The sequence below is a fragment of the Oratosquilla oratoria genome, chromosome 7, assembly GCF_046742065.1.
Source record: "Oratosquilla oratoria isolate Oo_2021 chromosome 7, ASM4674206v1, whole genome shotgun sequence".
In the NCBI taxonomy this organism is placed as follows: Eukaryota; Metazoa; Arthropoda; class Malacostraca; order Stomatopoda; family Squillidae; genus Oratosquilla; species Oratosquilla oratoria.
In genome coordinates, this window is record NC_134783.1 from 34909177 (window position 1) to 34926139 (window position 16963).

General features: G+C 42.5%; 1 protein-coding gene across 3 annotated transcripts in view; it reads left to right on the forward strand.

Moving 5' to 3' along the window:
* LOC143027056 (lambda-crystallin-like) overlaps nt 1-16963 on the forward strand; it is a 35602-nt gene that overhangs the window by 955 nt on the left and 17684 nt on the right. Inside the window, exons 1-4 of one of the 3 annotated variants that reach the window (XM_076187948.1) lie at nt 9615-9744; nt 14617-14698; nt 15971-16076; nt 16580-16662. In XM_076187948.1, the coding sequence (XP_076044063.1) occupies nt 9710-9744; nt 14617-14698; nt 15971-16076; nt 16580-16662 (306 nt within the window). In that variant the 5' untranslated portion in view covers nt 9615-9709. Of the gene's footprint in view, nt 1-9614; nt 9745-14616; nt 14699-15970; nt 16077-16579; nt 16663-16963 lie in introns of those variants that run through there. The other 2 variants (XM_076187949.1, XM_076187950.1) reach the window with 2 other exon arrangements.

Here is a 16963-nt window from a genome sequence, read left to right on the forward strand (position 1 = left end):
ATTACGTCGTACAGCGATAGTTAGCACCCACCAAAGTGTGGGTGACGTAAGAGTAGTGTTTCTAAATGGTTATCGGCAAGCAAGTATTTACATACATCAATGACAGACTCTCTATGGGGGATTAAATCTGTTACTGCAGGGCATTCAAGGCAATAATGCTGAAGGTTATTTGCATTGGGCAAGTCACACAGTTTACAGGAAGAAAATTGAGGCATGTCTCTTGTCTCGCTCACCTGCCACACTGGTCTGTAGCCTAATCTAAGTCGAGCAGATACCACATTATGTCTTCTAACTAAGAGTCCTCGGCGGCGATATTTGTGGGGGCGATTGGCAAAGTGATCATAGTGCTGAATGGTCACACTCGAAGGTCGTTCGATATTCCTACGGTGAACGATAGGCAAATGAGCTGCAGCACGAATTTTGCGTCTGTAGAATGAGAGGGAACCAGGTGAAGCGTCAGTTGTAGGTGAGGGCTGTTCGCAGGCTGCCTTGGCGAGTAGGTCCACTGTCTCGTTGCTAGTTATTCCTACGTGAGAAGGGATCCACAGGAAGTGAATAACAAGGGAGTGCTCAAGGGCTGTGGCTAACTGAAATAGAATGAGAGTTACTAGGTTATGGGATTCTGATTTTTGGGAGGACAAGGCACGGAGAGCAGATTGAGAGTCACAGATAATTAGGCCATTACTACCAATACGTAGCAGTAGATTGACAGCATCCAGGAGTCCGTGGAGCTCGCAGGAAGTTGAGCTAAGGAAACCTGGTAGTCGGCGTCCAATCCAGCCTCCATGGGGTGGAACCATACTAGGCGAGTAGATGGCACAGCCCGTGTTTCCGTCCGGTTGCAGTGACCCGTCTGTGTATATTGTATGAACAGCTGGGAGGGAAGAGGTCACTTTGGCGATGGTTTTCTAGAGCTAGTTGCTTCTGTAGTAGGGGCAGGTCACTCTTGCATGTTGGTGTATAGGTGACGGCGGGGAGCGGAACCTTCCAGGGGGGCGGATTGTGAACAATTTCTTGTCTAGGAATATGAAATCCTATACTCTGTAGGTTTGTGCAAATGGTTCTAATAAGGGCGCAACCACCAGGTTGGTGTCGGGGTCGAGGTGCGGTGGGGTCGAGAGACGTTGTGATGACAGTCGAGTAGTGTGGGCTAATATGTGGGGTGTGTAATCATTTAACAGTGAAATATGTTACGTTAGCGTCAGAGGGGATAGATGTAGTTCCTGTAGCATGTTGGCAACCCGAGTAGAGATTGGGCAACCTAGTATGAGCCGCATAGCTTTATTTTGAAATTTATCGAGGGGGTTCAATGCTGATTTAGGTAGTTGACATAAGGCAGGAGAGAGATAATCGATGACTGAACGGATAAATGTTACGTATATATTTCTTGCCACTGCTATGGAGATCCCAGCAGCGTTGTTGGTAAGCCACTGAAGAGGTGTTAGGCGTTGTTGTAGTCGAGTCAATACGTCATCAACAAGTGGATGAATACGCTGCCGTACGGGGGTGGGGGGGGTGACGCGGACGGGCGCTCCCAGGTAGATATACTGCGTGCAGAGTGGTATAACGCTGGTACCTACTAGGAAAGCAGGGAGTGTTCGTGGCTTACGGGGAGAGAAGATCCTGCACTTTTCGGGGGATATGATGAGACCACATGAAGATGAGTGTTCATAAAACGAGTGCAGAAAGAGCTGTAGATCCTCATAGGAGGTCGAAAGAATGAAAAGATCGTATGCATAACATGTAACGTGGGTCCAAGGGACATCAGGGAGTAGAGAGAGAAGGCGATGCATGAGGACATTGAATAAAAATGGACTGAGGACACTCCCTGTGGGGTGCCAAGGTCAAATCTCCTGGTAGCACTAATAGCCCCTTTATAGAGTACACGAGACGATCTGTTGCTCAGGTATCCTTGCACCCATCTCAAGAGATTCCCTTTGATATTAAAATCTACAAGCTGATCGAGGATGATATCCTTGTTTGCAATGTCAAACGCACTTTTGAGATCTAGAAAGGCCACAATACTGGTAGGGGAGAGGCGGGTGTATAATTCATAGAGACAGTGATGTGTGCTGCGGTGGGGCAGAAAACCATAGAGCCTAGTGGAGAGTTTGTCGTGGAGGCGGAACATGAGGCGGTTGAGAAGAATACGCTCCAGCACTTTGCTAAAGCAGGACGTGAGGGAAATGGGTCGGAATTTGTCGGAACCGGGTTTAGGAATTGGAACAATGAGACTGGTCGTCCAGGCTTGTGGAACATATCCATATCGTAGGCAGAGATTATAGAGACGGAGGAGGGGGTCACTTGGTACTTTTAGGAGAAGGCGGAGGACTGAGTACGTGATACCATCATCACCCGGAGCTGTCGACCTACTGCTGGCAAGAGCACGGCATAATTCGGATTTTGTTATGGGTATATTGTCCTCCTCATGTGGTTCTAGCATAGCTGCGGACAGACGAAGAGTGCGATGTAACGAATGAGTGGAGAGGGACTCTCTAATATGCGCTGGGAGATTACGAACACTGGATTGTTCAGACCAATCCTCTATGAGGGCCTGTGCGTAATGAGATGGGCTATGGTGAAGACCAATGGGTGTCTTCTTTCGGATCACCTTCTTAATAAGTCTCCACATGGTTCCCACGCTCGTCTGTTGGTTGATGCCATTAGTGAATTGGTTCCAGGCGTCAGTGTGTGCACACTGTTGTATGGTTACCAAGGCGGAACTTGATTCTTGGTATTGCCGTAGAGTGTCGGGGTTAGGAGATCTCTGATATGCAAGGCCGTCTGCTTCTGCCTGTCTTTCTGCTGTTAGTATACGGTCGTTGAGCATCCAAGGCTGTACTCTCGTCTGGCGTTTGATATTTGGCCTACGTACATAACGATCGAAAAAGTTGTGTGTGCAGGTGACAAGAGAGTTGTATAACTTTTCAGGAGATTCAACATTAAACTTGGGGAGGTGTGCAGATACGAAGGAGACGTAGTTGGGAGAATACTTTGGGGGGATACTGATTCGCGTGCGTTGGTAAGCTGGAGTAGGCATCACTGGGACTGAATACCGAAGGCAGAGAGCGAGGTGATCTGAGAAGAGGACAGGCACCGAAAAGCACTTGACGTTGGTAGGCACGAGTCCACATGTAAGTATGTGATCGAGGGTACCCCCCCGAGCGTGCGTTGCACCACCAGTGTTCCAGCGAGTTAGATGGTTGTGATGTATAAAGTCGACTAGCCGGGTTCCGCTACGATTTACAGTGTCCGATTGGTCACCTAGGGTAGGGTGTCTAGCATTAAAATCGCCCATGTATATCATACCACGAGTTGTGGGAGTAGGAAGAGCTGCAGTATTCAGCTTACCATGGGCAGAATAAACGTTACAGAGGCGAATTGTACCACTTCCTAGTGCAACCTCAATAAGTTGGTAAGTCGTGTCATTGTCTTCGGAAGTGCCGAGTGGTCGATGCTGGACGGTGGAGTGTACATAAGTAAGGAGCCCATTTCGAATGTGGTGAACATATGGAATATAACCACTAAGGGATGGGGCTGCCCCCCCACCAGTGGGACGTCCAACAAAAGCTTCTTGGATAAAGATGACGTTCGGTTGATGATGGTTGACGTAGGCCCTGAGTGCAGCAACCTTCGCGGGTGTGGTTATACCACAGGCATTCCAAGAGAGGATGTGTAGCTGTGCGTTGTTATTGAACGTTATTTCTGTTCTTTCGGAGGCCAGGTGAGACGATAGTAGAGGATCGGGCACTACCTCCTGTTGGTCCTCGGGAGGGGGCGTCCACTGTGATGGCAATCATTTTCTCGAGGCGAGTAGCGAGTGAGTCAAATTTAACAGTAAGTGCAGAGGTTGACGCGATGTTAGCCTGCTGGGCATCCACGAGCGATTTGAGTGTTGCATCGTTAACCGATAGTCGTGTAGACAAGGAGTCAAAGGCGGCCATAAGGGAATCAAAGCGAGCTTCGATGCTATCAAATCGAGTTTCAATAATTGCAACACGATTTGTAAGGGAGACACACTGAGACTTGAGAGATTCTACGGCCTCTTGGAGCGTAATGATCTGCCGAGAGGCGGCAGCGGTGGATGGCGGCGATGGTGGCGGTGGGGGTGGAGTTTGGGTACTCGGAGCCAAGCGTACTCGTTTGGTACATCCATGCCACACATTAACTCCGGGCATTTCCACTGCGATTTGTCTGGTGTAGGTGGTTTTGGTGAGTCTGTCGATGATGCCGAGGTAGAGGTAGGTACTGTGGTTGCTGTAGGACTACGATGAGGGCAGGAACGCGAGTCATGTTCAGCTGAACACCATGCACACTTTTCATGGGCATTGCAATACCGAGAGATATGACCAATACCCCAACATTTGAAGCACCATGGTTTTTCGTCAGGCATTTTGCGGAGTTCACATGGTGGTAGGCAAGGAAGGAAGGAAAAGTTAATGTGGGATGGGGGCGGGTTAGGTAGGCTCCATGTAATTACAAGTCTGTTGATGGGTACCTTATTCTGCAGGAAACGGCGTACAGTATATACCCCTGTTAGCTCCTTAGCTAAAGTTGGTTCAATATCTACAGGATATCGTGTGATGAGATATGTGGGGAACTTGTGCGGTCTATCTACAGAATCTTGTATATCAAGAGATAACGATAATCGCCCCATCCTTGACCTTATCTATGATGTCCTGTCGGCGTCTCGATATGTAGACATAACTTGATGTGACAGCTGACATTTTGACCTCGGCTAGTTCTCGATTAAGACCAAACATTCTTACGACTTCAGAAAGCCATCGCAGTTTCTCATTAATTCTTGGGTTCCCTCTGAATTGTAGTTTGACATACTCGGAACGGGGGGCAAAGGCAAGAGAAGTAGATGAAGGTGGGGGTGGGGGTGGGGGAGGTGCATTCTGCGTAGCAGGTCGTGATGGAATGGGTATGGTAGCATCTTGTAGAGGCAGAGCCTTGTCACTCTTGGTGGCCTTGGCAGCGGGAGATGTCTCTTCGCTATTGGCATCGGAATCGCTATCTATAGGGCGCTTTGCGGAAGCGTTGGTGAAGTCCATAGGCTGGGGAGATGGATTGACAGGTGTCATTTGTCGGTGATCGTGATAATCGAGACGAGGCCAGTTTTTCAGTGACAGGTCGTCATCCTCACTTAATGCAAGATCCATCTCAACATTTGCAAGGGAGCCGGGACCTGTGTATTCCATTTTACGAGGCAAGTTTGCAGTATTTGTGACTTGAGCAATTTTACCAGGTGAGTGATGTGGCCATGATGTGGGTACCTGTGTCAAACATCTCGCACTGCGCATGCGCAGATGTGAGGAATTCGATCAGGGAGGCCCTCCCCGAGTATAAATCACTATTTCGGCTAAGTTCCACAATAATCAAGTTCACTGATAACACTGTACGATGCACTGGGTTTTAACACGGCCTCCGGCCAACTCCGAATAATAGGAACACCGTATATCTTGCGAAAAACGGGGGTCAGTAGCAGAGCTTATCCAAGCAACCGCCACCTACCGTGTCCAACCGTGAAGTCCGAAATTTGGGGGGAAAAGGCAATGAGGAAAGTAAAGGGAGGTGGACAGAAATCGGAAAGAAAAGAAATAATGCATTGAGAAGGAATCCCAGAAGAAGGGACAAGGTTTGGGAAAAAGGAACGTATGTGTTTATCTTGAAAGGATGTTAATTCTATAACTGCTTCAATACGAGACTCTTTGACATGCCTGCACCAAGTGGTTTTTGTTCATCTCGTTCATCACCTCAACAATGGCAGTCTTTAATGAAGCTATGTTATTATGAGGATGTCGGTTACTTTCTCTTTCAACAACGCTCCAGACGTAGTAATCCATAGGTGAGTTTAGAGGCCACATGTTTGGGGTTACATGATCGTAAAGATTAATTATCTGGCATCCATTCTTGAGTCGCCTGGGCTTTGTGAAAATGTGCTGCGTCTAACTGAAAGATATACGGTCTTCCATTGCGTACTTTATCTATCCAAGGCTTGACAACTGTTTCCAGCACTACAGTGTATTCAGCAGCATTAACCCTAGGTAACCGGCGTGCGTTACAAGCAATGGTCGAATGTCATTTGCGATTTGGGACGGCTCGTAGAAACTTCAGGCGTATGAAGTTATCGTCGACACCGAGTTGCTTCCCGATGGTTTTGAGTTCTCGGAGGAAGGTCGTTGGCTTATCGTATATGATGTTGTTTTGGAGTACCAAGGCATCGAAGAGTTCCGGCGGAGACCTGGTAAGGACGTCGATCAGCGCCTTCTGAAGTGGTCGTAGTCGCCGGAGTTAACGACATCGTCGTCAAGCTGGTTGAGCACTGGAACGGTAGTTCGCGAGTGCATGGTTGAACTTTGTTAGGGAGACAGATATGTTGGCTAGTGCAAATTGTGCCTCTAGCAACGAAAACCGTCTTGCTGGCGATGCCTCATCGAATGGTGGGGGTTGAACAGCGACGGCGGCCGAAGCCGTGGAATGCGTGGGGGAAGAAGTGCTTGCTGCTGCTGTCGTTGAAATGGCTACAGTGGTTGTAGGCGGAGTAGAGGTATTCATGGTGTCGTTGTCGGACCTTCCCCGGTATACGTGTTGCGTGTAGATTTTAGGTTTGCCGTTAACAATGCCGCGCACTCCGATTAACTCTTGCGCACATTGAAGTTCGTAAATACGTAGTTACATGCGCGTGACTAAGTCACAGTTTATGCACAGGCACTCAACCACGTAATCTGTATGACCCTAAATCACTTAGTTACGAAGCACTTAGGTATTAGGGTCACTTGGGCACCAAGTAACTCCAGGGTCACCATTTGTGGTTAAGTGCAAACACTGGTTGAAAGATTAGGGAATTTATTTCGTAGGTCTACACGCAATCACGGTAAGAAGGAATCTGCCCCCAGGCGATGCTTGGGGCCCTATAGTAGACGCAACGAAAAATGGCCGCTAAGGCGGGGTTAGGGAATTTCCCGGTGTCGCCACATCTCCACAGATAACACGGCTCGCCCATCCGCCCGCTCTCTCTCTCTTTATATATATATATATATATATACATATATATATATATATATATATATATATATATATATATATATATATATATATATATATATATATATATATATATATATATAATGTATTCATCCATGGCGAGAACGTGCGTGTGGATGCAATGCTTTCTGGATGAAGTGTTGGGGCGTGGCCAGAGAAGGGATGGAGTAGCAACGTCGCTCTCTCTCGCTCATATGCCATGTCCACGACTCGAGGAAACGAAACCTTTGAATAGAAAACATTGCTTTGATTTTTACCTCAGTGGTGGTGTGTGACAAAAAAAAATTATAATTATATGTGGCAACATTATGAAATTATGAAATAAGATTCAAAATAAAATAAAATTATAAAATAATTATATGTGGCAACACAGGGGGAATCCCCGTGCTCCGCCCTAACGGCCAGTTTTCGATGCACCGAGTATAGCCAGGATATGGGCACGCTTCCGTGACCCACTTTCCTGATACTCTGTTGCCAGGTAAAACCCGTAGGCAGAATAATACAGACAAACACATATAGGCATATACATAAAAATATACAGAAAGTAATAGACCGCCATTCCAGGTTCCGATAGTGCGCGAATGCCTTGTAGGGCATGCGCTAGTACTCTTTCCTGATCACATAACTTCTTACTGGGAAGCTTTGTGACAACGAGGGTTGCAGGTATCGACAGCCATGGTGGTGGGGGCTTGAACTCTGGGTGTGGAGAGTCCCTACCCTTCTCAAGGAGAGTGCTGGTGAGCCTGAAGAAGTCCAGGATCCCAGCCACCTGTGATAACCAGGTATCGGAGTGGATAAGAGTATCCACCCATCCCAGAGCTGTCACAAGGCTCTGACTCAGCTCAGTTATCCTGGGGCTCTTGACTATCTTGGCAAGAAAGTCGACCTCCAGCCTTCTGACCCGTGATATTAATGAAGGCAATGAAGCCTCCATTTGGAGGTTAACGATCTTAGTCCAAGGTTGAGCTCCCAGGATAATCCTTGCTGCGGCATTTTGGCAAGGCTCCAGGTCTTCAAGCTTGGCAGTCGCCACATTTATGAGAGCTGGGGCGGCGTAGTCCACCAAACTGCGGACTGCGTGCACATAGAATGTGCGAAGGACCCGATGCGTGGCACCAAGTGCTTTCCCCGTCATTGCTCTCATAACTGTAGTTCTTGCCTTCAGTCTCTCCTTGAGATAGGTTAGTTCCTTCTGAAAGGTGAGCCTCTCATCAATCCAGACCCCCAGGTACTGACACTGGTAAACCCAGTCCAGCCTAAGGTCCTGGATGGTGAGGTGCTTCCCTTCTTTCCAGAGTCTCAATGCCATGGCCTTCGATTTTATAGGGGAGATCTTTAACCCTAACCTGCAACATTCCGGCAAGACTCCGTCCTTTTAAAGGAGGCTGGCGGCTTCGCCAAGGTTCCCGGAGAGCTTTCCCGAGTTTCTGATTAGCTGCTGGCTGTAGATGGCCGAGACGTCTTGCTAACCACGGCGAGTATATAAGCCTAGCTCGAGTTGTGTGACGGCCAGTCTGGTTTTGACCAGCGACGTGTCACCATACTCTTCTGTAGACCATGAAGGAGGCAAATCTATTTTTTCAGTCTTTCCTCCTAACTCAGGTTCTTCAGACCAAGAATCATCCTTGTAGCCCTTCTTTGAACATTTTCAATAGTTCATATATATATATAAATATATATATATATTCTCCATTCTGATGCAGGACATGTACAGCCTGAAAGAAAAGTACCAATTGATAATTATCTATTTTGCTGTAAATCAACAAAAATATGCATTTTTACATAGTCTATTGTATATTTATATTTGGTTACATGTATCCTTGTACCGTCCCACATTGGAACACGGAAGGGCATGCAAATCCTATATATCTTCTTCATTCGATGAGAAGTCACGTATTGCAAGAATGTAAACAACAGTTGTGCGCCCTTTTGGTTTGTCTGCTATCAGGCACTTAGATCATGCTATTTGGGTAAAATAAGGACTATAAAATGCTAGAAACGTGCATATTAGTGTTCTAACTTCTAAGTTATATTTTCATACATGAAATAAGAAATTCAAAACCTCAGCCAGGCTCAACAAAAACAATATTTTGTCTCGGTGTTGTTTCTACAACTATCTTAGTTGCCTAATTCTCACTAAAACCTTTTTTCTTTTCTTATTTTTTACCACTGCCGTCTCAGCTCTTAGCGCACATGTACTGTATAACCGTTTAGTTGTCGTCTCTGGCCGGGAGATGGCATAGGTGTTTAGATAACTATGTTCCCTAATAATCGTCTTTCATGTGCCGCAATGTACCCTTTATTAGATTCAAGTCAACCTATACCTAAACAACAAAATTAATGATAAAGAAATTTGTATATTACGACTAAATCAGAAAAAGTAAACATAAAATTACCTTCTACACATAAAATTTAATTAAACTATATATATATATATATATATATATATATATATATACATATATATATATATATACATATATCTATATATATATATATATATATATATATATATATATATATACACACACAAGGATATGTGTAGCATAACTTTATCTTTTTGTCACATTTCTTTTCAAAAATGTAGTTTGCGTGTTCAAGCACTTTCACTTGAAGCAGTGGGACAACTGAGAAACCCGAGAATAACAATACCATAATCATGTCAAAGTCCGAGAAGATTGGCGTACTGGGCAGGTAAGAACATTAATTGATATTGCAGGATGGTGATATGTAATATGTATAGTTATCATGAGTTTTTAACATCTTCATTTTGTGAAATCACAACCGAAGTTGCTTGCCCACTTGTATAGTCTGGAGGTTAGGTAAGTACTGGTAAATCTGTACAATATATCCCCAGCGATTCGAACAGTTTTGTGTATGTGTGTGTGTATATATATATATATATATATATATATATATATATATATATATATATATATATATATATATGAAATAACTAGGTGGGGAAGGGTAAATGAAAGAAGATAGGTTGGGAATAAATTTATTGTCCTAATATTGAGACCACCAGGCCTTTGAAGGAAACCATGGTGGTCGCAACGTTATGACAAGAAAGTATAATGACAACAGTGATAAAGAATAATAATGATAGTATTTCTAACGTTGAATTTGCAGTAACAGGAAAGGTTTCCGCATAGTGGAAGCGAGTCAAGAAAACATTCAATTAAGCTCCAAGCATTCCCTAGTAGCTAGCTACGTAGCTACGCTACTGTACAGCCCTAGATTGGTGGAGGTGTGCCAATTGGATACACACTTTTCGCGCTTAAATTTTCGCGGGCTTTTTTGTCCATAATAATGCTTATGTGGTAACTTTTATTGTTTGAGTTATCAGTACTGATTATATATTTTCTTTTAAGGGTGTTTTGACCCCATCTGCATATATAATATAGCCCCTATAAGGTAGTGTGTATCCAATTGGCACAGTTCCCACCGTTTACGTTACGCTTGTTGACATCGGATGGGAAAAGTCAAATCATTATATATCTTCACATGGTAGCTTAGAAACAAAAATTTTGTATTGTATAGGTAGAAAAAAACACTATAATTGTATACACAACTCTATAATAAAGAAGGAATTGTCATTATGAAGTTTTTTCAATTTTATTTTAGGTTGTCGAAACCAAAAATGAAACGTACTATATAGTACACTGAAGATGAGTTAGCACAGCATGTAAACTCTCATGAGTTTCAACGTGGTTGTGATAATACGGCGGTGACAATAAATGAAAGTAATATAACCATCGTGACTGTAAATGAGGGTTCTAGGAGAGAGTGCCATGTTGGCACAGTGCTCGCAACATCACCTCTTTATAGTTTTTGCGTCGCCAGAGACATTTATTGAATGCTTAGAAGGTCCTCATAGGGATTTGAGTGCTGTCATTACATCCTGTCTTCCCCTCCCCCTCTAAATTCCACATCCGGTTACCTCCTCTCCCTCAGTACATAGGCCTACGCACCAATCCCCCCCTCCCCCTCTCACACTCCACTTCCGTCTCTATGTAAGTGCAATTTCATACAAAGAATATATTTTTCACATAGAAACACAATTTCATAAAAGAAAAATAATTATATGCATCATTTTTACACATTACACATAAAAAATCATTTCCAAAATCACCCATTTTCATTTAGTCAGGACGAAGTTTTTTTTTTTTGTACAATTGAGGTTTTAAAGGTTTTGTGTGAGATGAATTGACATATGTAGGTCATTGTTATAATGGTTTTTTTTACCAAGTTCCTCTTATATTAGGCTCAGGAACACGTAATCTCAATCCTTTGATTTTCTGTCAAAGTTTTTTTCAATTGTTCATAGTTGTCATTTTTTATTTTGGAATTACGTTAATTTTGTATTAGCAGGACTCTACGAACCCTATATTTATATTATAGTAACTTTAAATGGACAAAAAACACACGCATATATTTTATTTTAATTTTTTATTCTGTGTATGCATTTGGATACATGCCCACTGGAATCGCCAGCGCGCGCCACCTCCACCAATCTAGGGTAAGTCTGCCCTAAATAGCCGATTAACAACATACTCTAAGCAACATAATCCGCTGGGTGCGGTGGAAGAGACGTTATAGTAAGGTTTCTCATTTCTCACAAAGAATATCTAAGAAATTGAATATCTTCCTCACATTACAGCCATTATAAGACATTTTGCCTCAATACAGAAATTTACGAAGTGTGTATGTGTGTCTTGGATGGGAGGAGGTGGAGTACTGCCCACCCTCCGAAGTTGAGTCCGAAGAACTCTCAGGACTAGTTCGCTCGTCTAGGGACGAGAAAGTTTCTTACAGTAGTTAGTGGCAGTAGACGTTCCAGAAGAGGCCTTTATCAGGCCTGTACATCCCGCTCAGAACTCTGCTACTATTGTGGCAGCAGTGGCGTCGGCATGTGCGGATTTTTTTTTATATTGTATATTTACCTTATAATTGAAATATAGCTCCTGACCCTTCCATGCTTTGTCCAAGTGTGTTCAAATTCATCATTTGATGTGCGTATGCAAATTGCAGTTGCTGACGATTCTGTCAAAAGAAAACAGCATGTGAGGACGAAGCCTTTATTATTAATGTTCGACGTTTCGGTTAGAGCATTACAAATGTACCTGCACGCAAGATCTAAGGATATAAGGTCTAACCACTTCCGACCGAATTTCGAGGGAGTTGGCGCAGCGGGCCCGTGAACGTCACCTGGCTGTTCAAAGTGGGGTTCTCGGGTCCTATAGCTGTCAGTTGAAGCTGGTGCGTCGTTCGAGAATGACGTTGCTTTCGCTCGCACCGCTCCACGCATTTAGTTATATTCTGACAAATATTATATAATATATATATATAAAATATTATAGTTCCTGTCTATATATACGAATATATAATATATATAATATATATATATAAAATATTATAGTTCCTGTCTTCCTTGGCGTTTCACAGTTTTCTTCAGTGTTTCACAAAGAGAAAACGGACCCAGCCAAATGATGTCAGAAGCTGCGCACAATAATTCAAACGGTCTGACCTGTATATTTAGACCTTGCCTGCACGTACCCTAAGAAGCGAAACGTCGTACCACCGTCTTCATGTGGCTCCGTCTTCATGTGGTGTTTTTACATTATTTTGCATTTTCACCCAGTCTAAATACTGCAAAGGACCTACTACCTGCAGTCACACTACATCGTTTTAGTTCACCTTTGGCTATATACTTCCTTCATGCCTTCATGTACTACTAAGTATCCAACTCCCTTCTCTTTGTTGGTAGATAGATCAGCGTGCGTTGTCTATCAGCACTATGAACTGCTTAGGAACTGACCACCCGCTTGTGCGTGATAGGTTTTATATGGGAGGGGGAGAGAAGTCTGTAGGAAAATGAAATGATGGTCGTGTATGAAAGGGGGCTATTGCCCCTGAGTAGCAACATCTCACAGAGAAATAGGGTTACCGCTAAAAGCGTCCTTTTTACACACCTGTCATTTTATTGGTGTTCAAACTATGTGTAATTGCCCACACCGTCCTGAAGTATAGGTCATTTTTGTAATTAATTCATCAATTTGCAATTGAGTAATATGTGCAATGTTCTTTTAATATGTTGGTACTCAAAATTTGGTCTCAATCCTATGTCATACAAACATTTTGAAAGTACTAGCAAGTCTATAATAATGTTTATATGTAATATATGTACTGATTGGTATTACTCATGACTGTTCTAGTCCCCTAACCTGTATGTGTAGAATAACAGTCTAATGAGGACCACATGGTTTTTTGTTATCCTCAGCAGTTGTAATTGTAACTAATTTCGAACTACGTATTTTTCTTTGTCTGTATTTGATATATTTGATTTATTGCCAAATAAACTTATTATTAATATTATTATTGTTGTTGTTGTTGTACTAGTGCTAGAGCCCCCCCCCCACACACACACACACACGGTCACGAAACCCGATCCCATGAAAGTGGGTGCGATGGCCCAGACGATCCCGAAATATGGATGGGTTAGGGAGAGGTGGGTCCAAGAAATAAAAAAGGCATGGCTAATTGTTATTCATTTAAGCAGGCAGCCAAACATAATTACAGTTCCATATATATATCAGGCCTCTCCTTGTTGTTTAACAGCCTATTACAGTACTTTGATTCTCGATCTGTTGCTCGCGAACACTACTGTTGTAGTGGTTTGGTTCGAACAAGCCAGGGAAAATGAAATTCACTTTGGTCTCTTATTCTAATCTCTTTGGTAAAACCACAAGTAATAGCCACTGGTTAGTGGATCTGATCAGTCGTAGCTGGACGGTGAGCCTAACGTCAGAGGCGGTGGCGGCTGATGACGGCGAGGCTCGATGGAACTGCTACAAGACTGGACGAGATATTGTTGCTGCTGCCGTGGCTATTACCATTCTGTCCTGACTAGCCGCCGCTGCCCTATTTAAGGGTCGCTCGCGGCTCAGCGTAGTTGGCAAGAGAGGTCGCTAGCCGCTCGAGAACCATTTGCTGGCTCCTGATTGGCTAGCTCATATTCACCTCTTGCCAACTATGGGAAGTGTGTGACCGCCTGTGGCTGCGTCACTACACTGTGTTCTGGCCATCGCTCATGAGTACTGACTCTTTCTAGGCATAAATCTGATCCTTTCAATGTGAGACTATCCATCTGTTAATAGTGATGAACCTGCGTCAGGAGACACGAACTAGATGCAGCCGAGGCCGTCACCTTTGCCCATTTATGCGCTTGTTTTCAACTTTGTATTTTGTGTATAAATACAAGTAGTGACTTTTACCATAGCTTAAGCATGTTTGTAAACTATGGTAAAATACACTACCTGTATGCACAGAGGAGGCTGTTGCCGGTTACCAGAAGGCCGCGGGTCTTTGCAAATGAGACCAGGGAACAATAGATTAAGCGTGTGTATATACAGAGTACTAATTTAGATGTAGAAATATATATATATATATATGTTCTAATGCAGATCTTGACTTATTATCTTATTTCATGTGTTATTTTTATGTGGCTTCATTAAAAATGTTACTTACTTCACTTGATTTAATAATAAAAACTATCATCTGCAGTGGTCTCATTGGAAGGAGTTGGGCAATGCTGTTTGCTAGTGCTGGATACCAAGTTTACTTGTATGACATCAAAGAATCACAGGTATAGTTATCCATGTTTGATTATATAGTTATATTTGATCCAAGTGATAAATTTAATTTTAAGATAGATATGTTTTCATGACCATTGAAGATCCAGTAATGTTGTAAAAGAAAAATGAAGGATGCATATGTAGTTCTATTTGTTTATTTATTGATCTATTTATTTATGTCTATTTATTTAATTTTGTTATTTTATATATATATATATATATATATATATATAATTTTTTTTTTTTTTTTTTAGTGTGAAATTCCATTCAACAGTTACAATTCATCTCCAAGTAGTCTGTGCTGGATGATGAAACCTATCTTTAGCAGCGCTTTATCAAAACTGCCCTCATTGTACTTAATGTACCAGAAGTAATGTTTAGGTAGACAAGACAAGGTTGACAAATTTGCGATGTATGAATGGCATTTGTGTTTGATTCTTCCAGGAATGATTGTTTCCACTATTATATATATATATATATATATATATATATATATATATATATATATATATATATATGTATATATATATATATATAGTAGAGAGAAGCAAGAATGGTCACAGGTTTTGCACAAGAGAGAATTGAAAAAAGATATTCTATTCCTTTACTTTTGATGTTAGGCTCTTTCCTTTGTTTATTAATAAGATGGTCTCTAGTGTATAGTTTAGGATATATGTATATATTTTTTCTGTAGTCTCAGGTCATGTCTTAAGAATTGTGTTTGTGATATGTTCTGTAGATATGAACTAGTCTGTGTAAAAATAACTATTGTTTTACTGCATCTATTTTGTTTATGTTTTTCTTTTTGAATTGGTGGGAGTAAACCAACTTTGACTGTTGGGTCATGCTGTGGAGTGTTGTATATTACTGCATTACTTCTGACCCAGGTAGTGTGTGTGTGGTGGTGGGGGGGGGGGCGCAGGGATGCCCCTTCATCCACAAGGAACTAAGATAAAAAGGGAACAAATGGGTGTGGGATGGGTGAATGGTAGATGAATGCCTTGAGTAGCTACCTTCCTTGTAACGGGGAAGAGGCCATTTGGTACATACTATATAGAGTATTTCTTATTGAGCATTGTATTTATTTTGTGATTCAGCTGTATGTGGGTGTCCTTTTTCCTTTGTAGCATCTCATGCAGGCTTCTCACAACAATGTTGTGATGTGGCAAGTATTGTCAGATTAATCTTCATATTATGCAAAAGGAACAGTGGATTTAAAACTGGTGAACTGCAGATTATATATAATGACCAAAATTTGATCAATGTTACATTTCTAATCTCAGGTTACAGAAGCATTTGATGATATCAAGAAGCAATTAGAGAACTTGGAGGCATCAGGTATGGTACGTGGAAGCACCTCTGCCCTTGAGCAGTTCAAGTGTATCAAAGGTAGAGTACTGTATGATTTTTTCTACTTTTGCTTCCAATTACTTATCTACTAGTAATAAACAGGAAAAGATATTTCAGTTATGGATACCTGCTTGTTGTGTTCCTGCAAAATGGACAGCAAAGAGAATCATCTCTCTAGTGCCCATTTTCAAAACCTGTCAACTTCCTCACCTCCATGGTGCAACACTGAGGGCCTGACAATCAATCTTCAGACTGGGCCCAAGCTCTTTTATGTCTTCAGCTGTATTCTTCTACCTTTTCCCTTATGGAGAGGTAACAGCTAGCAACCGCACAGCCAGTGATATAGAAATAGTCTTACATTAATTCAGCACAGGCAACAGCCCTAAGTTTCTTTCCAGTGAGATTTATGGGGGGTCCTGAGGACCACAAGCAGTGACTGTGGTATTTTAGGTTTCCAGTCAGTGAAACTTAAAGCAACAATTATTGTATAATTCCAGAGCTCTTCCTTTTCTCATTAAATGACATAGTTATATCTTTTACAGGTGTGAGTAGCATGGCAGAATGTGTAGCCAATGCTAAGCATGTACAGGAATGTGTACCAGAAAATCTAGATCTCAAAATAAAGGTACTGCACTGTTTAGAGGAAAACTTATATTTGAGGGAGGGGTGAAATAAGCTAGAGGAGAGGGTAAAGAGTGCAGATGGGCAAAAGATAATGAAATTGAAAGTGATAAGGGGAAGATGGCTTGGGTGTTTTAAGAGGTTTGTTAAATGTGGAGGTTAGGGAGGTGTGTGACAATGCATTCTTGATCATGCCTCCTCTGCAACAACCGTATTGCCATTGGTGCACTCTACACATCTGTACCAACAGGTAGGATATTGAGCTCAGTGGATTTTTATCTATTTATCTTTATTATTTTTTATCT